General features: G+C 41.1%; 1 protein-coding gene across 4 annotated transcripts in view; it reads left to right on the top strand.

Moving 5' to 3' along the window:
• The window catches only part of SLC12A1 (solute carrier family 12 member 1), a 63,263-nt gene that overhangs the window by 29,834 nt on the left and 13,731 nt on the right, over positions 1 to 19,698 (top strand). For all 4 annotated transcript variants that reach the window (XM_019477663.2, XM_019477665.2, XM_019477664.2 and 1 more), the window contains 7 exons: positions 530 to 631; positions 5,917 to 6,072; positions 9,413 to 9,512; positions 9,592 to 9,703; positions 14,330 to 14,470; positions 16,390 to 16,496; positions 17,265 to 17,347. In XM_019477663.2, coding sequence (XP_019333208.1) covers positions 530 to 631; positions 5,917 to 6,072; positions 9,413 to 9,512; positions 9,592 to 9,703; positions 14,330 to 14,470; positions 16,390 to 16,496; positions 17,265 to 17,347 — 801 coding nt within the window. The remainder of the gene's footprint in view (positions 1 to 529; positions 632 to 5,916; positions 6,073 to 9,412; positions 9,513 to 9,591; positions 9,704 to 14,329; positions 14,471 to 16,389; positions 16,497 to 17,264; positions 17,348 to 19,698) is intronic.

Here is a 19,698-nt window from a genome sequence, read left to right as displayed (position 1 = left end):
AGTACTGGTGCTTAGGAGATGTCCACATCTATCTTCCATATTTCAACACCACTGTGTGGTTTGGCATCTCTGGAGTCCTAAGTGAATTTGTCATAATACTTCATAATCAAATGGTGGGTCAAGAATTGAAGGGCTTGGTGGAGAAATTTTAAACTGTCTTTTGAAAAGGAATAAGTAAAGGTCACAATACCCCTTTTGTTCTTAGGAATCACATGGCCTTTCTAATTACATCTTAAAATAATTAAGCCAAAGATCCAAACTGTGATGTCCTTGTATTAAATAGGCCCTTACATCATAAGCAGCTTCATTAAAATCAGTGAGACAGCTTGCATAGTCAGGCCTGCCACATGAGTGAGGATATCACAAGCTGACCTGCAGTTAGAATGACCAGGAGGATGTCCAGGCTCTGCAGGGGTAACAGACTTCTGCTATATCCAGATACCTTTATAGTTTGAAGAAACAGCTGTCCATCCAAAACCCCTTCAGAGAAACATGCATATGGCATCTAACTTGTGCTTCTTTCTTTCAGCTGAACTGAACACCATTGCACCCATCATCTCCAACTTCTTCCTGGCTTCATATGCACTTATTAACTTTTCTTGCTTTCATGCATCATATGCAAAATCTCCAGGTTAGTTTTATAAGCTTCTCCGAATTCAATGTAAACCTCACAGTTTATCATACTGAACATGAATAAGGAGTATATCTTAAACATAGCATCTGTAAAATTATGTAAGGCCTGAACATTATCCTCCTGAAGACAGGCAAATCTACGCAAGGCTTAGGGCTAATTCTCACAACTGTAATTTGATTCTGGGATGTAGAGGCACCTATGCTTCCTGCACCTATGTTGCATAAGACAAATCTCAGGGAAGGAAAAAAGGCTACTTCTTGGCATGTTCAGTGTTTTCCCTCTCTAAAGAATCTCTTTTATAGAACACCTGGCAGAGAACACTTCCATCATCACTCCCCTTTTTAAAAGTCTGTGCAGCCCATCAGTCACATAGAGAAAGTATGCATAGCTCAGTGGTTCTCAACCTTTTTAGACTCAAGGTACCCTTTAGAAAATGCCAGCTCTTAGTTTCCATTCATTTTTGGACAGCAGACAATAGAGCAAAGAACTCAGAAAGACCACAACAGGGCAGAATGGTTTTTACACTCTGGATTCCTCTATTTGAAATCCCTGGGCTTACCTTGTGAATCATGTTTTCACACTTAACAGCACAAACACTGTATGGCACCCCTGAAAGGATCCCTAGACACTCCAGGGTACCGAGACATCCTAGCTGGAAATCAACCATTGTCACAACTACAGCAGGAATGGAGGGGGAGGAGGGAGCAAGAGAAGGAGAAACAGCCATCCAAGGCATCATGGTCTTCTCTCAATGATTGCAGAAGATCTGCAGGGAAATTTGCACAAAATTAATAACTTAGACAACAGTGTCCTCCATTTAAGTGCAAAGACCAAAAGCATCTAGGAATGTCTCAAAGCCAAAATGGAGGTGTACACCCAGTGGAAGGGAGGGGCCATCACCAAGGAGGATTATATCTCCATTACTCGAGATTGTAGGGGGGCTGTTAGGAAGGCTAAGGCAGAGATGGGACTGGGACTAGCATCCCGGATCAAGGATAACAAGAAGTTCTTTTTTAAATACATAGTGGGTAAAAAGAAGGTACTGAGTAACATGGGGCCTCTGCAGGACATGCTTGGAAATCTGGTGGTCACACCAGATGACAAAGCTGACCTCTTTAACAGACTCTTTGCTTCCATTTTTCTGAGCAGGGACAGGGACATCCCCCACACTAGGATCCCGGACAGACCCAGGGGAGGCGCAGCCAGGCCCAGGGTCAGTAAAGACCTAGTCAGGGAACTTCTGGTGGGACTGGACGTGTTCAAATCAGCAGGTCCTGACGATCTCCACCCCAGAGTGCTGAGAGAATTGGCAGAGGTCATTGAGGGACCCCTGCCACAGCTTTATGAGCACCCATGGTGCGCCCTGGCAAGGTGCCAGAGGACTGGAAAAGGGCCAATATGGTCCCCATTTTCAAAAAAGGGAGGAAGGAGGATCCAGGAAACTATAGGCCCATTAGTCTTACCTCGGTCCTGGGAAAGCTCTTTGAGAGAATTATCCTGGTGCATGTCCATGAGGGGCCAGCAGGGGAGATTATGCTTAGGGGCAAACAACATGAGTTAATTAGAGGCAGGTCCTGTCAGACCAACCTGGTGGCCTTTTACGACCAGGTCACAAAATCCTTGGATGCAGGTGTTGCGGTGGACGTAGTCTTTCTGGACTTTAGGAAGGCCTTCAACACTGTCTCCCACCCCATCCTCGTTAAAAAATTAGGTGACCGTAGTGTCAATGCCTACACAGTCAGATGGGTCACAAATTGGCTGGAGGGCCGCACCCAGAGAGTGGTGGTGGATGGGTCATTTTCAACCTGGAGGGATGTGAGCAGTGGGGTCCCCCAGGGCTCGGTCCTTGGGCCCGCACTGTTCAACCTCTTCATCAGCAACTTGGACGAGGGGGTTAAAAGCACCTTGTTCAAATTCGCAGATGACACTAAGATGTGGGGAGAGGTGGGCATGCTAGAAGAGAGGGACAGGCTACAACTAGATCTGGACAGGTTGCAGGGGTGGGCGGATGAGAATAGGATGGGTTTCAATACTGACAAATGCAAGGTGTTGCACCTGGGGAGGAAGAACCAGCAGCATACCTACAGGCTGGGGAACTCCCTTCTTGTCAGCAGAGAGGCAGAAAAGGATCTTAGAGTCACTGTTGATTCCAAGACGAACATGGGCCGCCAATGTGGGGATGCGGTCAGGAAAGCTAACCACACCTTGTCATGCATCCATAGATGCATCACGAGCAGGTCCAAGGGGGTGATCCTTCCCCTCTATGCAACACTGGTCAGGCCGCAGCTGGATTACTGCATCCAGTTCTGGGCGCCGCACTTTAGGAGGGATGTGGACAGCATCGAGAGGGTCCAGAGGAGGGCCACTCGCATGATCGGGGGCAGCAGCGCAGGCCCTACGAGGAGAGGCTACAGGACCTGAACCTGTTCAGCCTCCACAAGAGAAGGCTGAGAGGGGATCTGGTGGCCGTCTGTAAACTTGCCAAGGGGGACCAGCAGGCTATGGAAGAGTCCCTGTTCCCCCAAGCCCTACTGGGAGTAACAAGGAATAACGGCCATAATTGACTGAGAGTAGATTCAGGCTAGACATCAGAAGGCACTACTTTACAGTCAGGGCGGCTAGGAGCTGGGACCAACTTCCAAGAGAAGTGGTGCTCACTCCTACCCTGGGGGTCTTCAAAAGGAGGCTAGACAGTCACCTAGCCAGGGTCGTTTGACCCCAGCGTCCTTTCCTGCCCATGGCAGGGAGTCAGACTTGATGATCTGCTTAGGTCCCTTCCGACCCTACCAACTATGAAACTATGAAACTATAATTTGGGTATGAAAAAGACTGTGTATTTACCCAGAGTACGATACACTTACCCAAACAATAGTCAATAGATACACAGTGGGCACATCTACACATGCTTTTAATCCAAGGCAATATATTTTATAGTTATAATATATAGTTTATTACTCCTGGGCATGCTGCTTGAACGTGTACCTGTGACTGCAGCATGGTGAGCCAGGTCAGAGCAGTTCTGGCTGGCAGGGAGCCCTGGAGAGTCAGCCTGCCAGCCCTGGGCTGCTCCAACCGTGCTCAACATGCTGCAGGGTGGCTGGCTGGTGCATGAAGGTGTGGGGCTAGCCAGGAGGCAGCCCCCACCCTGAAGCACCCTCGTGCCCCACCCAGCTGAGTCAGCATCTACACATGCAGTGTTGCGGAGTAACAAACTCCACAGCAGGGTAGTACTTGTAAATACAAGTGCTACCCTGCTGTGGAGTTTATTTGTTTCCTGCAGCCCCATAGGGTCTCACACATATATGCTGAGACATTTACTGCAGAGCTACCTTGGCAACTCTGCAGTAGGTGTCTCGTGTAGACGTACCCAGTCTGGTGGAATTAGCAGACCTGAAACTGATTAGCTCCATCATTTTCAAGGCTTCAATTTCAGGGCTGCTATTAGAAGCTTAAAAAATGAGGGCAGATAGGGACCCCAAAACTGACTAACTCCCGTATTTTACAAAGCTTCTAATAGATGCCCTTTAATGGCATTTTCCACTTCACCATTTCTATGCAGTTAACAAGGCTATAATTATATTACAAAAAGGAAGTTATTCTGAAAGATGCTACATGCTTAAGTATCTTTTGTACTTCACTGATAAGCAGGTAATTGACACTTGTTATAATATAAATTGGCAAAAAGACTGAGGCTGGTTTGTATTATACAGTTCAGTTAAGCAAATTATGCCCTTAACTAGTATGTACAGAAGTAGAGTGTGCTATACTGCTTGAATTGATAACCCTTGGAAGAGATTGAGTAGAACAGTAAAATACAACCAACCAGAATGGTTTTGGGGTATATCCTGGCCAGTACCAGATTTGTAGAGAAATACATACACTCTTCATACTGGCAACTGAATCCTCCAAGCTGAAAAGGATTCTTTTACTATTTGGCCGAGACTCTGCTAGCTTGGGATAAGAAGTACAATGATGAAGTACTTTTCTCCATCTTTGTGTAACAAGAAAGTGAACAGACCCATGTCTGTGTGCAAGTCTCTGTGGACAGAATCATCCTCATTATTTTCAAGAATGAAGGGTTGGCAACCGGTAACAAGGAGAATCATCTGAATTATTTCCTTTTTAACCAATACTAAAGGCAATTTCCTGCTGTTGCAAACCAGTTATTCATTTCAAACAGTAGAGAAATACATTCTTTATTTCCAGTGTGAAAAAACTACAACAGTTGCATAAACATATATATATTAGCTCCTGTTATATAGGTCGGCATGCTGCCAGTTGTTCAGAGGGCAGAAAAGATTAACATTTCTGCTAATTATCTGCACAGTTGAACAAATGCAGATCTGCTCTATGCTGCCATAGAGCTCAGCACAAATTACCTCTGTGCACTTCATGTGTACATCAGTCATGATTCTGTGGCTACTTAACATTTCAGACAAAACCATAGCCATTTTCCCCTTTTTCTCACTTCCTTTGACTAATTTCTGTGGTTCCTGCCAAGTCATAGTGATAGATGTTCATAATTGCAAGGCTGTATGACTGCAATTTTTTTTCAGAGCACAGAGACTTCCCATTCCATCATTATTATTGTGATCCATGTTAGGGCTGCTCAGTCTCCCCTTATATCTTCAGTATTTTTCCTTATCCAAAGAATTTCTGCTACAGAACACCTGGCAGAGACCTACAAACCATGGAGGTAGACGGTTTGCTCCATCATTTAAATTACTAACAGGGGAAGGATTCAATATCATAGTTCACGCGCAGCAGGAATAATATCTTTTTAAAGTCAATTGCTTTTTTTCCAGTGATGTCAAACAATTTCTACATTTAAAAGACAGGTGCACTTACAGTATTGCAATGTAGCCTCTCAGTAAGCATATAACTTTCATTAACATTAATGAGTTTTATATATGCATGTGCATGCAGCAAAAGAAGAGAGCGTGCCATTACTTGCAGTTATAGGAAAATCTATTTTTAGTTCTGAATCAGTGATCTGTGATTTGGCAAAAGCATATGAATGTTTAAAACCAGAATGGGCACATCAGCAGAGACCTAAAGGTCTGAATAGCAAAGTCTCAAATCAGTTTCCATCTACACGCACGCAAGGGACATTCCTATTCCTTTCATGTACAGGTTTTTTGCATATGCCTTCCATTATCTGCATGCAACAGTGAAAGTGCACACAGAAGTGCCTACGTGTGTAAAAAGAAAAGCCTGTGATTTTCAGCATTTCCCCTCTAAGTCTCTGGTAGCTCAGATTTCCTCTATTCTAATTTAAACAGGGTGGAGACCTGCATTCAGATATTACAACATGTGGGTATCGCTTTTTGGAGCTGCATTGTGCTGTGGCGTCATGTTTGTTATCAACTGGTGGGCAGCTCTTATCACTTATGCCATTGAGCTCTTCCTCTATATTTATGTGACATACAAAAAGCCAGGTAAGACTGGAATACCTCATTACTGTTTTGTATTTGTTATGCAGCTACAGTATACCTCATAATTCTCCCTAAGTCTATAGCCTATGATTATTTCGTCTTCCATATAATCAATTTTTAAAAGAGGACTGGAGACTCCCAGGTACTAAAGTGAAATCCTATTCTGAGTATTGATTTTGGCAAAACAATGTTGATTTTTGTTAGCAATACCAGAAGAGTCCAAGGCCCAGTTTAAATATTAAGTTGCATCAGTTTAACTTCAGGTATAAGTTTTAAACTGATTTAGTTAAAAATGTGCATCTTGGTGTGTGAATGCTCTTAAATCAACTTGAAGCTGGCTCATAAACAGCTTCAACAGATACTAGGCATAAACTAATGCAAGTGTCCACCCAAGACACTGCACTAGTTAAATCAGTTTCTAAACTAATACAACTTCTGTGTGTAGGCAACGGCCAAGAGCACTGAATAAATTTGGGACAAGGAGCAAACACCTTTCAAAGTCTCCAAAACATAGCTCCTTCTTAAAGATGCTTTTCCTTCTCTCTTGTAAATAGGAAGGAAATCCCATGAACACAAAATCCAATCCTCTTAGATGCTACAAACACTTATATTCATTCCCAAATCAAAGGCCTTATCCTGTCTTTCAGACTGCAGCTGCTACCTCCTAGTGCTACGAAACCTCTGTGGGAGGTTTCTAAGAAACAGGCCCTTTCTGGCTCAAAAATAAAAGCCTCCCAAAGAGGCGTTAGATTAAGATTGACAGTTTTGATTCATGCTGTTTCAGCAGCATCACCTGTACTAAGAGACAGCTTTCAACTTGGCACTGGACCCTGTGATACACTCCCATTTCAATTCTTAAATGTTAGGGGTACATCTTCACTGCAGAGTTCACAGTGGGGTGCCTCCCATCCACACTCATCATCTCAGAGTTTGGAGGTGCTTTCTACCAGACCTAGCTTGTTCATGGGGCTGTAGATTAAAGCTCAAGTGAAGCTTTCACATAGACTGGTACCCTGCGAGCCTAACCAACAGAGCATCTGCTAGTGTCATTCCCAGAGTCATTTTCCCACTGGGATAGAATTACAGAGGTGCATAATGTTTAGAGCACAAAGAATAATGGGAAATATCCCCAGAAGTCTCTACCCATTTGTGCGGCTACTGCATCAGTGTTGAAACAATAATTTGAAGATGGCTTTGTAGCTACCCTAAGTTAGGATAACCTGAGTGCTTAAATGCAGGGGCTGATCACTAAGTGAACTCTGCAGTGTTAAATATTATTTGTGCAGGCATGCTCTAGGACAGTTCCTGCTCAGTGGTATTGATTTTTGGAGAATTTTCCTGTCTTTGCGGGAACTGCAGGAAGGCCACTGGAGGGTTATTAGCATTTGAGTGATTTTGCTTGTTTCCTTGCTGCATAATTGAGAATTCCAGCGCATGTTGTTAAATCAAATCTGAGTCCAAATTTATATCTCAAGCCATGCAAGCTAGCCCAAGTCAGAGGTTCTGAATGGTAAGTGGGGGACAGAGTGTATTGAACTAATACTCAAGCAACAGATCTGGTAGCTGTGCACTGATGAGACATCTGTACAAAACTCTCTCCATCTCACCAAGGCAGTAACTTCTACCACAACTGAGTGATACTGTGAGATACATAATATTCCTTGCAACCATGTGGAAAGACAAAGAGAAAAGGAAATGTTCTGATCACATAGAATGCCATCTCTGCACTGGTGCATCTGGACTTGTTCCCAATTTTAAAACACAACAGAACAGAACCTGAAAATAATTTATTTCCAGTTTGACCCCATTCAACCAAATACAAGTATAAAAAAATGCAGCAAAAATATCAGGACAAAAAAGAAAAGAAAGAAAGATGTGGGTTTTGGAAAGCAATTTTTGATCCATTCAACTGAATGATTAAATTCTGGCAAGCCAAGAGTCTTGAGTAAAGCACGCTTAACCAATCCCTGAGGGTTTGTATTTGGACTTCCAAGACAATGCTCAAAGCCCAACCCCCCAAAAAGTCTATGAATGACCCTCACTTAATTTGTGTTTTCAAGGACTTGGGGCACTTGCTTTCCATTCCTGATCTGACGTAGAAAACAGCAATAAGCAACTTTGCCACTGGACCTTTAGGAAGTACATTTTCAACTTCTACCCATCCAGATCTTGAGTGTTGCCTGACAGTTGTGCTTCTGCCACAGAAGAATTATGGAGCACTAGTCCTTCTACTCTCCCACTGGTCTAAGGGTGAGCAGCTATGGCTTACTACTAGGCCTGTAAGAAGTGGCTAGTAGTCACTTCAGATTTGGATTCAGCCGATTTGAGGGACAGTGATTCGATCCATTGATTCGAATCACTGTCCCAAATCGATTCGGCCAAATCTGATTTGGCATTTCACCCACCACCAACTCGGCCGAATCTCCAAATCAAACAGGCCCCATCCCCTACCCACTCTCCCAGCCCACTGGGGGACTGTATGGGCCACCTTCTGCCAGGTCAACCCAGATCCATCTATTAGTACCCTCTGGGTCCAACCCTGCAGCCAGTGTCCCACCCATCTGACCGTTGAATTGTTGAGCTCATAGTCCCCTAGTTTTACCTTAAGAGTCTCATCGGACATTAAGTCAAAGTCCAACTAAATGATGTCCAACTCATCTCTTTTATCCAGGTGATGAGTAACCTGGTCATTGAAGGAGATGAGGTTAGTCAGAGATGACCTGCCCACAACAAAGCATTGCTGGCTGTCATTCAGAATTTTGCCTTCTACTAGCTTATCGCATATGGACTCCTTGAAAAATTTTGCCTCAGATACATGGTACACAGTAGTAAAGAAGATGTTGTAGTAAGGTTTCAATAGAAAAGCTAACTGACCTGTAGTTGGTTGACATGACTCAGTGGGTGATGCACTTTATTGTTGATTTTCTTTTTTGAAAGCAGGTCATTTTTAACTCACCGGAGCTTGTAATGTTCCTTCCTAATGACTTCTTTAATTTGTTGACGTTCCATATCAAATGCTTTACTCAGGGATGTCCATTCTTTGTGTGGGAGAAAGGAAGAGAGTTAATGGAACAGAGAGGAAAACATTTCTTAAGCAGAGGAAGAACATTTTTCATGCTTTCTTATAATGGGACAGGGCTTATTTGCCTGTTTGTATTTGTATCACATGACACAAGCATATTTTATTCCAGTAACCTAATTTTGTTCCATCACTTGTGTGGAGGAGGCGTGATAGAACACATTATGCTATGGCTCATAAATAACTTGATTGCTGACATTTGTAACAAAACTTAGAAAAAAAATCTATGGCATAACATGCAATGTTTTTCTTTGTTATATGCAGAAGTAAATTGGGGCTCATCTGCACAGGCTCTTTACTATGTTAATGCCTTAGAAAGTGCACTGGCATTAACTACAGTGGAAGATCATGTGAAAAATTTCAGGTAAGGTTTGAAAGGAAATGCTGAGAAGCTCAGGATAAACACATCCTTGATCAAACACAGTCTCTTTTTCCTCCTGCAGACCCCAGTGCATTGTATTAACAGGAGCACCCATGACAAGACCTGCCCTGCTAGATATCACACATTCATTCACAAAGAGTAATGGACTCTGCATTTGCTGTGAAGTATACACGGTAAGGTCTTTGCATGTGAACTTTAAAAATAAGGGCAAGCTGTAAGTCCTCTAGTCATCTAGCACACAGTGCTCCCACTGGTGCCAGTGGCCTTCTGTGCAGAATATGGAAGAAATATGCAATGTCAATGAATTTTGAGATAAATCTAGACAAGAAAGATAGCTGATTTGGAGCCTGCTGGTAAATGCCTCATAGAGATGCAATGGGAGAAGGGGGCAGCGCAGTTCTGAGAACAGAGCCCAGGAATTGAGATACTCAAGTTTTGTTCCTGGGTGCATCACTGACTTGCACTCTTAACCTTGTTCAACCTCACTGTGGTTCAGCTTGCCTGTCTACATAATTACAATAACCAAACTTATTCCATTTTGCAGAAAAATATCCTTTGCTAAGACCTTCTGAAGAAAGGAATAAACTAAGAAATAATATTGCTTATTGCATGATAAAAAGCTACCAGTCTATACACAGAAGAATGCAATAAAGAGGATAGGGATCAAACAGTCTTTCAACAAAGGCAGAATCAATAATAATGGTAGTTTAAATAGGACAAACTTTGTTAGAACAAATTGAGGAGTGGAACAAACTGCTATCAAAGGTTGAGGAAACACCCAGTGTAGAGCTGGTTAAGTCCAGGTAACATTTCTCAACTACGGACAGTGAAGTTCTACCAATAAAAATGAGTTTTTAAGTGTAGGACCCTGACCCTTGACCACTCTACTAAACGTGTCACTGACTTCACTGTGTGCAGAATTAGGTTTAGTTAAATGACACAACTTCATAAAGTCTGGCTTCAGCAAGTTTTCTGTTTTACTGAGTCCTTTCCTCTAATATTATCACTTCCCATGTAGCGCTAGGAGATTTCATTTAAGTCTATATACAGCACAAGTCTGATGTGCTAGCATAAGCATTTTTATGTTTATCCTTTCTCCTGCAGTTTAAGCTAAATTTAGTTTAGAGGGTAGTAAAACGGTGACACAATGGACCTCTGTGATTTGTATAACTGTGGAAATAAGCTGGTGATAAAAACAGCTATGTGTTGTTATTGGGAATACTATAATGCCCATAAATATCATTTATAAGCACTTTCTTGCCACAGCTTGCTCTGATGGGGTTGCTGAGCCTTACTGGCCTGTGGAGGCTACAAAGTAATATATAACTGTGCTGGACACTATGCTTATGGGTACCTTAAAATGTAGATAATAAGGAATGTTTTACATGGCATTAACATGATTTGCCTCATACAGCTGGTTACATATGAGGTTGTGGGACCCAGTGCCATGAACATCAGAGAGTGTCCTCCACTCCCTTCTGCCAAAGGACAGCAGGTCTCTATTATCTTCTGGGGTTGCAGTAACTGACTGTTCAGGGATGGATAGAAAAGAAAATCAGGCAATGATACATGGAGTTCATTTGAGCTCCTTTGTCTCCAAGCACAAAAAGGTTTGCAACTGGGAAGAAAAGGGGCACAATTGACCCTCTAACAAATGTAACTATTAGTGACAGACCCTTTAACAAAATGTAAAGTATTGATCCCAAAACTCAACATTATTGGGAAAAACAGAGGATCACATTTTTCTCTCAGTTACACCAGTTAAATCAGGCAAACTTCAATTAATTTTCTGTGGATTCAGAATATAGTGTCATGACAGTGAAGGAGAAAATCATTGGGACTCTAGCTTGGGGAGAACATGAAAAAATAAGAGAAAAAGGCATGAAGAGGCCAGAAATATACAGGAGACACAAAGCCTGGACTCCCAGGCTCTGAGCCAATTTAAAAGTCATGCACTTAACACGGGGCCCTCACAGCTTGCTGGGTTATTTAACATATCCTTTCATAATGTTATTGCCTGGCTGGCTAGAAAAGTTTCTGATGGAACTGTTCTATCTAAAGCAAAATGCCTTGCTCCAACACATCCATTTTAACAAAATTTTGTTTCATGGGGAAAAGTTTCAATGAGACTGAGACATTTCTGGAAAGGAACATTTCGTTCGTTTATTGCAAAACACCCTTTGGGCTAAAACTGTCTTTTAAATGCTATTACAGGGGTGGCCAAACTGCCAAAGGAGGTATGTGCACCCCCTGTATATGTTACACAGCAGATTTGGGAGGAGGCAGGCAGCACAGCATCAGATGGGGCAGGAAGCAGAGCAGCAAGTCAGGCAGGAAGCAGAAAGCAGAGCAGTGGATAGGGCAGGGGAAGGGGACTGGAGTGGCAGTCAGGTAGGGTGCAGGCTAATTTTGGCATGATCACCAAAAAGGTTGGCTGCCACTGTTTTATTGCACTGCATTGTATTTAAATGCAATATTTCAGTTTTATCAAAATTAAACGTCTTGATTGTCTCCATTTTTTTCCCCGGAATATTGAGGAAAGGTTCACGATTCTTTGTTTTCATACTGTTATGGAATAGGCATAAATATCAAACATGGAATTTCACATGGAACAGAAAATATAGTTTTTACCTGAGTATTTTTAATGTATGTTGCTTATTAGAAAACTAGCTTATTAGAAAACTACTACATATTAATTCCCTTTAAAAAGTGAGTGTTTTTAAGTAACACTTTTAAATAATGATATGTACAGAAGTTTTCCTACCATGAGTTCAAAGGAACCATCTGTTTTCCCACTAAGGTCTGAATGTAAGTGTAGAAGGGGAGGTTTTTCCACTAAAGCTGTCCCCATCTACAGTAGATTATTCTATATTAGAGGATCTATTACTTATTACTCTACTTGTCTGTTCCTTTGGCAGCAGTATGGCAGCTTGCCATGCTCAAATACCCTGGAAGGAGGGGAAACAAATTAAGTAAAGGAAAAGATTCTGTGTAAAACCTTTTTATGAGTTCACCATATGGGAAAGTAATATGGACTAAAATAACAAACTGTTTGTAACCACTTGGCTTTGTGCCACTCTTCAATCAGGTGTCTCACAAAGGAACCCAGATCTGGGCTCCACATGCTAAGTGGGTCTGTTTAGCCTCTAGTCCATTTTTCTAGCTCTGGGTATATAAGGATATCCTTCAAGGGCTCAGATCTCATCTGCCATTTTTTCTCGTATTCAAATTAAGCTCTCTATTTGGTAGACTGCTCTGCGCATATCCTGTCACAGTATCTGATGAAGTGAGGTCAGGCTTGCAAAAGCATATGCAACTCTGATTTAGTGAGTCTATAAGGTACATCTCCACCCTGCCTTCTGCCTCTCTCCACTCTTGCTTGAGGCATAGGATGCTACTCTTCAGCCTCCTGAGCTGCCCCATTCAGTCACTTAAATGTGCTTCCTCACAATTCCACCATACTTGCTGACAGTCTGGGATTTGAGTTTAACCCCTTATGGGGTCAACATGGAAAACACCACAAAATGCAAACCTAGGACCACAGAAACTTTGCTTGAAAGCATTATTACAGAATTAAAGAAGTTTAGAAACAACATTCCTGAATGCAACTGGCCCTAGCATAAATCTCACCCCTACTGAGAGTCCACTGACTGTCAATGTGAGCAGTCTACTTTACATATAGTAATTGTCAATCCTCTTTATTGAGAAGCACCCCACTCATAATTCTAGTCCGGGTGGCTAGAATTCAACCTCACCAAATGAAGGAAATCAGCTGTGCTGGGATATGTCCTTTTCCCCACTTCCCTCCCTGGCCATCTAATCAGGGCAAAAACCATTATTCTATAGGAGTAAAACAATAATTGAGAGGCAATCTAAGTCACTGGCTCCAGATTGCAAGGATTGTCAGTGTGAGCAGAGTCATTGGCTCCAGACTGCAGCCTTGATGACTTGCCAGTGACTGTTTTTCAATGAGATGTCAAGCACCTTTCCTGGGCAGGGCAGCTGACTGGAAATCACTTCAACAGACTTGCCTTTGGCAAGTTCAGACACATGTTCAATACATAAATAATGAACTTCATTTTGTGCGGATATAGAGATAGCCCACACCATCCCACCCTGTCTTCCAAATGTTGATTCTGAGTCTTTGTAATGCTAATAAACTTTTGTATTAGACTACATTTGTTCACATAAATATCAATATCCCCAGGGCTGTACCACTGTGGAAGGTACTTTTTGTCCATTTCCTCCCCTCCTCTTCTGCTGAGTCAGTCAGTGATTCATCTAATCTGTGTCACATGACAAACGGAAGGTGGGTTTTGCCCAACTAAATTGTCAGCTGGACACAGGACTTAGTAACAAAGACATTTGTGTATCGAATTGGGTGTTGAAAACCCTTTGCCTGATTATTAATAGATGGTAGCTTAATGACTATGTTAAGATCTGTTGAGCCTTCCTGTAAGGTTGCTTATGCAGTCAAGTCAGGAAGAGAGTTTATTCGCTCTGCGATGCTTCACCACATCTTAGATATTTTTCTAAGTTGTTACAATTCATAGTAGTCCTTCTTTCTGTCAGAATCACTATATTTAAGTAGCATTAACAGCCTCAGCCCTCTTGAACAGAATGTGAATTATGTTAGCAGTACGGTTCTTTTCAAAGGGTTGAATCTCTATGGACCCTTTTTGGAAATGTATTTTTCTGACTCTCAACATTTCCTCATGCAGCAGACTAGGTAACTCCTTCAAAATCACCGTGATGTATAATACAAAGTCTTCTTAATAATATTTTATTGTATCATGCAGGGACCACGCAAGCTGTGTGTTCAGGAGATGAACAGTGGCATGGCAAAAAAGCAGGCTTGGCTTACAAAGAACAAAAGAAAAGCCTTTTATGCTGCAGTGGCAGCTGACAGCTTTAGAGATGGAGTCAGAAGTCTCCTTCAAGTAAGCTTTTTATTTACAGAGCATACATAGGAGTGATACATCAAAGCATCCCTTTATGTAAAGCATTACTGTTTACTTGTTAAAAGGTCTTGTATATGTGGATAGTGTGTTATAAATGTAAAGGGTGTCCTGAGGATACCCCAGTTTACATTACAGGCTGCCTCATGAACAGATTTGGTTCTGGGCTATAGAACTATGGAACAAAGCCGACTGATTGTAACCTAAATGAACGAACTCCTATTACAAAAACGGAGATGCCTTTAGGGCACCATACAAATGCCTATGCAGCCAACACTCATGCACTACAAATTAATTCTGTTGGTTGGTATTATGCAGCATATTAAACATTAGAGGGTATTTTTATATTCCATGTAATAGAAGTCATCACATATAATATTTTGCAAACAATGAAGTCCATCAAACTCAATAAATATTCTCAGCTTAATATCTTTCTGTTTCTCCAGATATATTCCAGATTGCTTTCAACAGTCCAGTAAAATTAACTTAAACGTTTTTGAAGACAGCACTGTCAGAGGCTAAACTGGCTCTGCTTTTAGATTCCCTATTGTCCTCTCTCACACCTAAATATGTACGTGGTTAAACTTGTATGTCAGAGGCAAAAGTTGGGAAAGCTTCCACCCTTCTCACTCACAAAATGCTCTGTGGAAAAAAACACATCACTCTGGATACATCCAAAAGCCTTTTAATTGACTCACTGGTACTAGTGATTCATTGATAACACATTGTGGATTTGAGCACATTTGCTGAATGGACAGTACTGATGAATGTGACAATGTGGTAATAAAGATCCTTTTGTTGCTTTAAAGCCCAACAGGATTCTTCACCCTGAGTTTGTGCACAACAGTTTTCTGATCAGGAGCCCTTTCTGATACTTCTAAGATCTCTTGATGATCTTTTCACTTTTTAATGTGCCCTGACCACAGTCAAATGCATGATTAAATATATATGTTTTCCTTTTCAGTAGTTGAAAGGGTAGCAAAATCATCAGTTCAATACCAGAATAAATTGATATAAAATTGTTTTGCAAACAAGCTATGCATTTATATATATATATATATATATATATATATTTATTTCAGATGCATTACTATCATTCATAAAACATTTTTCCCATAGCTTTATCCATATCTTTTCTTGTTAGCCATAAAAATATGCAAGTACAATGCTTGGTCTATCGGTATAGTCTAATAAGAAGTTCCTAATACACAGTTTTGTTTTTAGTCTGCATTCATATCTTGTCAAATTAGATTAGATGGCACCAGGAGGTAGCCTACATTCAATAACTCCTGAATTTGGATCCAGATTTTAACATTCAGACTCCTTTCTGAAGTTGTACCTCATCTTACTTCCTTATTCGTAGGTATTTGGAAATGACTTTTTACTTATGAAGCATCCTCAGCTATTTGGGACCATCTCCTCTGTGGGGTGGCACAAATTCCTGAACTATAGGAATTCATCTGTAGAGGAACTAAACTCCTCTGCATGTTTGAAGTTTTAAAACTTAATTTGTCTACCAGACATTCCAAACCAAGAGAACTGTTCCCAACTGCAAGAAGCTTTGGGCTATTACGTTAGAATAAGCACACAAACAGCAGCCTGAACTCTCTCTTGATTTTAAGTTATTGAACCATTTTAATGAAAGCATGTCAGAAGAAATGCAAATGAATGCTAATTTAGCCAAACCACATTTCTATCATCTAAAAACCATTTATAGCTGGAATGATTTAGAGCTAATCTTTCTACTTTCTGCTTGGGTACGGGCATGAAGGACATTCACAAAATGCAATCTAATCTTAAGAGTCTCCAGAACATTACTTCAGTTATCTTTTGCCATTATTTCTCATTTACAGCAAGAGACTGTTTCCGCACCTTTTCATGCAATGTTTTAATATTGTTAGGCCTCAGGTTTGGGTAGAATGAAACCAAATACCTTGGTTCTCGGATTTAAAAAAGACTGGAGGAATGCCTCTGCCATGCAAGTTGAAAATTATGTAGGCGTTATACAGTAAGTTATGGTTCAATATAATAATCCTATTTCCTACTGATGTTTCTATTATTGATCCTTTGCACAGTATAAATGCTTCTAGTAACTAACAATGAAAGTATAAATCTAGGTAGTATAAAGGCTTATTGCATTAGCTTTTCATTTTGGGGATCTGTGTTCACTCATGAAGTGCCTAGGACCTAAAAGATATTTGTCCACAAGACAAACAAAAATATCACCCCTGGTTTGGCACAGCGAGCTTCATCTGTGAATGCCAAGCAGATTCAGTAGCTATGAGGTCTGGGACCAGAACAAGAAGCAGCTACTCTGAAACATGCTCCTCCAAGGAGCACCTGAATTTCTAACTGTAAATTGGCCTACAAGCTATTCATAGATCAACAATTAAAACAGAATCAGAATTAAAACATGCTCTATCCCACAGTGGGGACAGAATGGGGCACAGTTGTGAAGTGGTTACCCAATGACAGTACCACTCCTATAGGAGACACCAAGAGGGAGGATAGAGCAAATCTAAAGCAGGCTTACCCTAAGGGATGGCCTGTTCCTCATGGCTGGTTCTTTATGGCAAATATCACTGGAATCCCACATATTCACATTTTCTGAATTCTGAACCTTTTACTACCTGTGGTTTCTTTATCCATAACAAGCAGCATATGGCCCATAATGCTCCACAGTGACCATTAACAATGGTAGCTCTAAGTGTTTCACATGATGTAAAAGGCAACAGATGTTTTATATAATTTGAATCATTTTAATTTTATTTTTCAGTGATGCGTTTGATTTTGAGCTAGGCCTAATTATTGTCAGAACTAGCCAAGGGTTCAATATATCTCAAGTCCTCCAGGTTCAAGGTAGGTAGTGATTTAATAACTCAAACTCAGTGCATTTCAATGCTGAATGCATGCTTGTTTTTAAAACTCTCATTTCCCCATGGTATCCAAACATATACACTTGACGAATCCTGCTAACTGATCTATTGTCTTAGGCCCCTAATATATAGCCATGTAATAGCATGATAGGATCTGATCCCCAATCCCGAGAGTGCCCCCTAACATGCCATACATACATGGGCAGGAGGTTTGATTGTGGAGTCAGGGATCAGATCCCAGTCGTACCATTACTACTTGTCAGTGCAACAGGAGCCTGGGATCATAATCCTGGACACTCCCCTGCACCCGCAAAGTTGAAAGAGTCCATCCCAGCAGACAATCAGCTGATTGTCAACCTGGTCCCAGACTGTACCAGAGCACAGGGGATCAGAGGCACCTAGCAGGATTGGGGAAGGGGGAGCCAAAGGGCTCCCCGCCCTCCCCCTCCGGGGAACTTTTGTTCCCTTTGTGAAAATACTAGTGCATAGTTCTGGTAGAAAGAAGAACGACCTATTTTGGTACAGTTATTCAAGGAGCTGTGCTATGAGGGTGAAGAAGCAATTGGGAAGGTGCACCTGGGATTGCATATGGGACAGCAGTTTCTGGGATCCACATACTTGCCTTCACTTGGTTGGTTTTTTTCTTTGTAATGTGAGTATCTCACCACCTCCACATGACATTTGGTGGGTTCCACATGACATCTATCAAAAGAGATTTGGTAACTCAGTAATTATTCTCTTATCTGAGAGTTTGTCCACTCATGGGAAGACATTCAACCTAGCCACGGAGATCAGTCCTGGTGTTTCCAAGAAAGAATTATTTCTCTTTTTCTGCTGTACATGACTTGGATTAAATCTATACAAAAATGAATATACATACAGCAGAATAATGACTCTCTGCTGCCGCCTGCTGCAGGTTTGCCACTCATTTTTTCTCTGCAGTTTTCTGTTACTATACACTCCAGAATGTATTAACTGTAGTAAAAGGAGAAGGCTGGGATAGAAGAATCTTAATATAAACCAGACAAAAATAAAATTAAGTGCCCATTGGGGAAGATGGGCTTTAGTGCAAGGTAGCATCCAGGAACAAGACACCTGTAAGAATATTCAAGAGGTTTTTTTACCCCTTAAATATCTTTTTAAAAGAATTAGAGTAAATAAGCACACAGCTTCCAAACACACTGGTGTGCATGGAACAGTACAGCAGTGCACCATGGAGAAACAGGAAAACAGGAAACATTTCAAACTAGCCAATGCCATCTTCCCTGTTGATACCCCAAGGAGAAGCACCTTTATTTTTAGTTCCTGGTAATGGAAACAGTCAAGAAACCACTGTTATTTTCAACCTCTTTGTGCAGGTGCATTCTGTATGACTCCAGTTCAATAATAATAAATACCAACACCACGTCCTAATCAATTAGCAAATGTTCAAAGTGTTAAAAATATAAATGAACCAAGAATAACTAGAAATGATAACTAAGCCTAAAATTCCCAGCATCATCAGTGATAATACATAAACTATATTAGGCTATGAAACAGAGAAAGAACCATTCTGTTCCACTTAAATTCAGTACATCACTATTTAAAAGAACAATTGATTTTTTTTATTTGAATAACTCCATGTTATTGGTTATCATAGTGTCCTAATAAACACAGGCACCTTGCTGTCATACTGTAGTCTGAAGGAAATAATAGCAATTCAGAGAGGCAACAGAGCTAATAATGACCAGTAGCACTACACATGATTTGTATATACGAGTGCATGTGAGTGTAATATACCAGCTAGAGATTACTCTTGTACCATATCTTACTCTAATCTGGTACACATCTTATTCTAATATAAGTACCTTTCCTTACAAAAAAGAAAGCTCACTATGGACCAACACATATACCATGCTAGTTATGATGCTCCCAAATCATATATTTAAAAAAAGGTTGGGGGGGGGGGGGTTCTTAGTAGAAGTCTATTTTCCCCAAGACAAAAGGAATATTTCATATTATTTTATTTACAGAATTGTTTAATTAAATCTGCCTCTACAGCTTCAAAATACATCAAAATATGAGAAAATATTCAGGTAATTTGTATATTCTGTGGTCCTTTATTCAATGTCTACATCCAAATATTTTTGAGCATCTCTAAGCAGGAGACAGTAAGGTCCTGTGCTTAGAGCAGGGGATGAAGAAGCAGAAGACCAGGCTCTCTCTCTCAGTTTAGGGCCTGATCCACAACTACCTCAAGTCAGTAAGACAATTGTAGTGATTTCACTACACTATGAATTGGGCCCTTAGGCAATGACACAACACAGTACCTCAGTTTCATGATGCAGAAGACAA

Source organism: Alligator mississippiensis, chromosome 11 (genome assembly GCF_030867095.1).
Source record: "Alligator mississippiensis isolate rAllMis1 chromosome 11, rAllMis1, whole genome shotgun sequence".
NCBI lineage: Eukaryota > Metazoa > Chordata > Crocodylia > Alligatoridae > Alligator > Alligator mississippiensis.
This window is presented reverse-complemented; position numbering and strand designations above follow the sequence as displayed.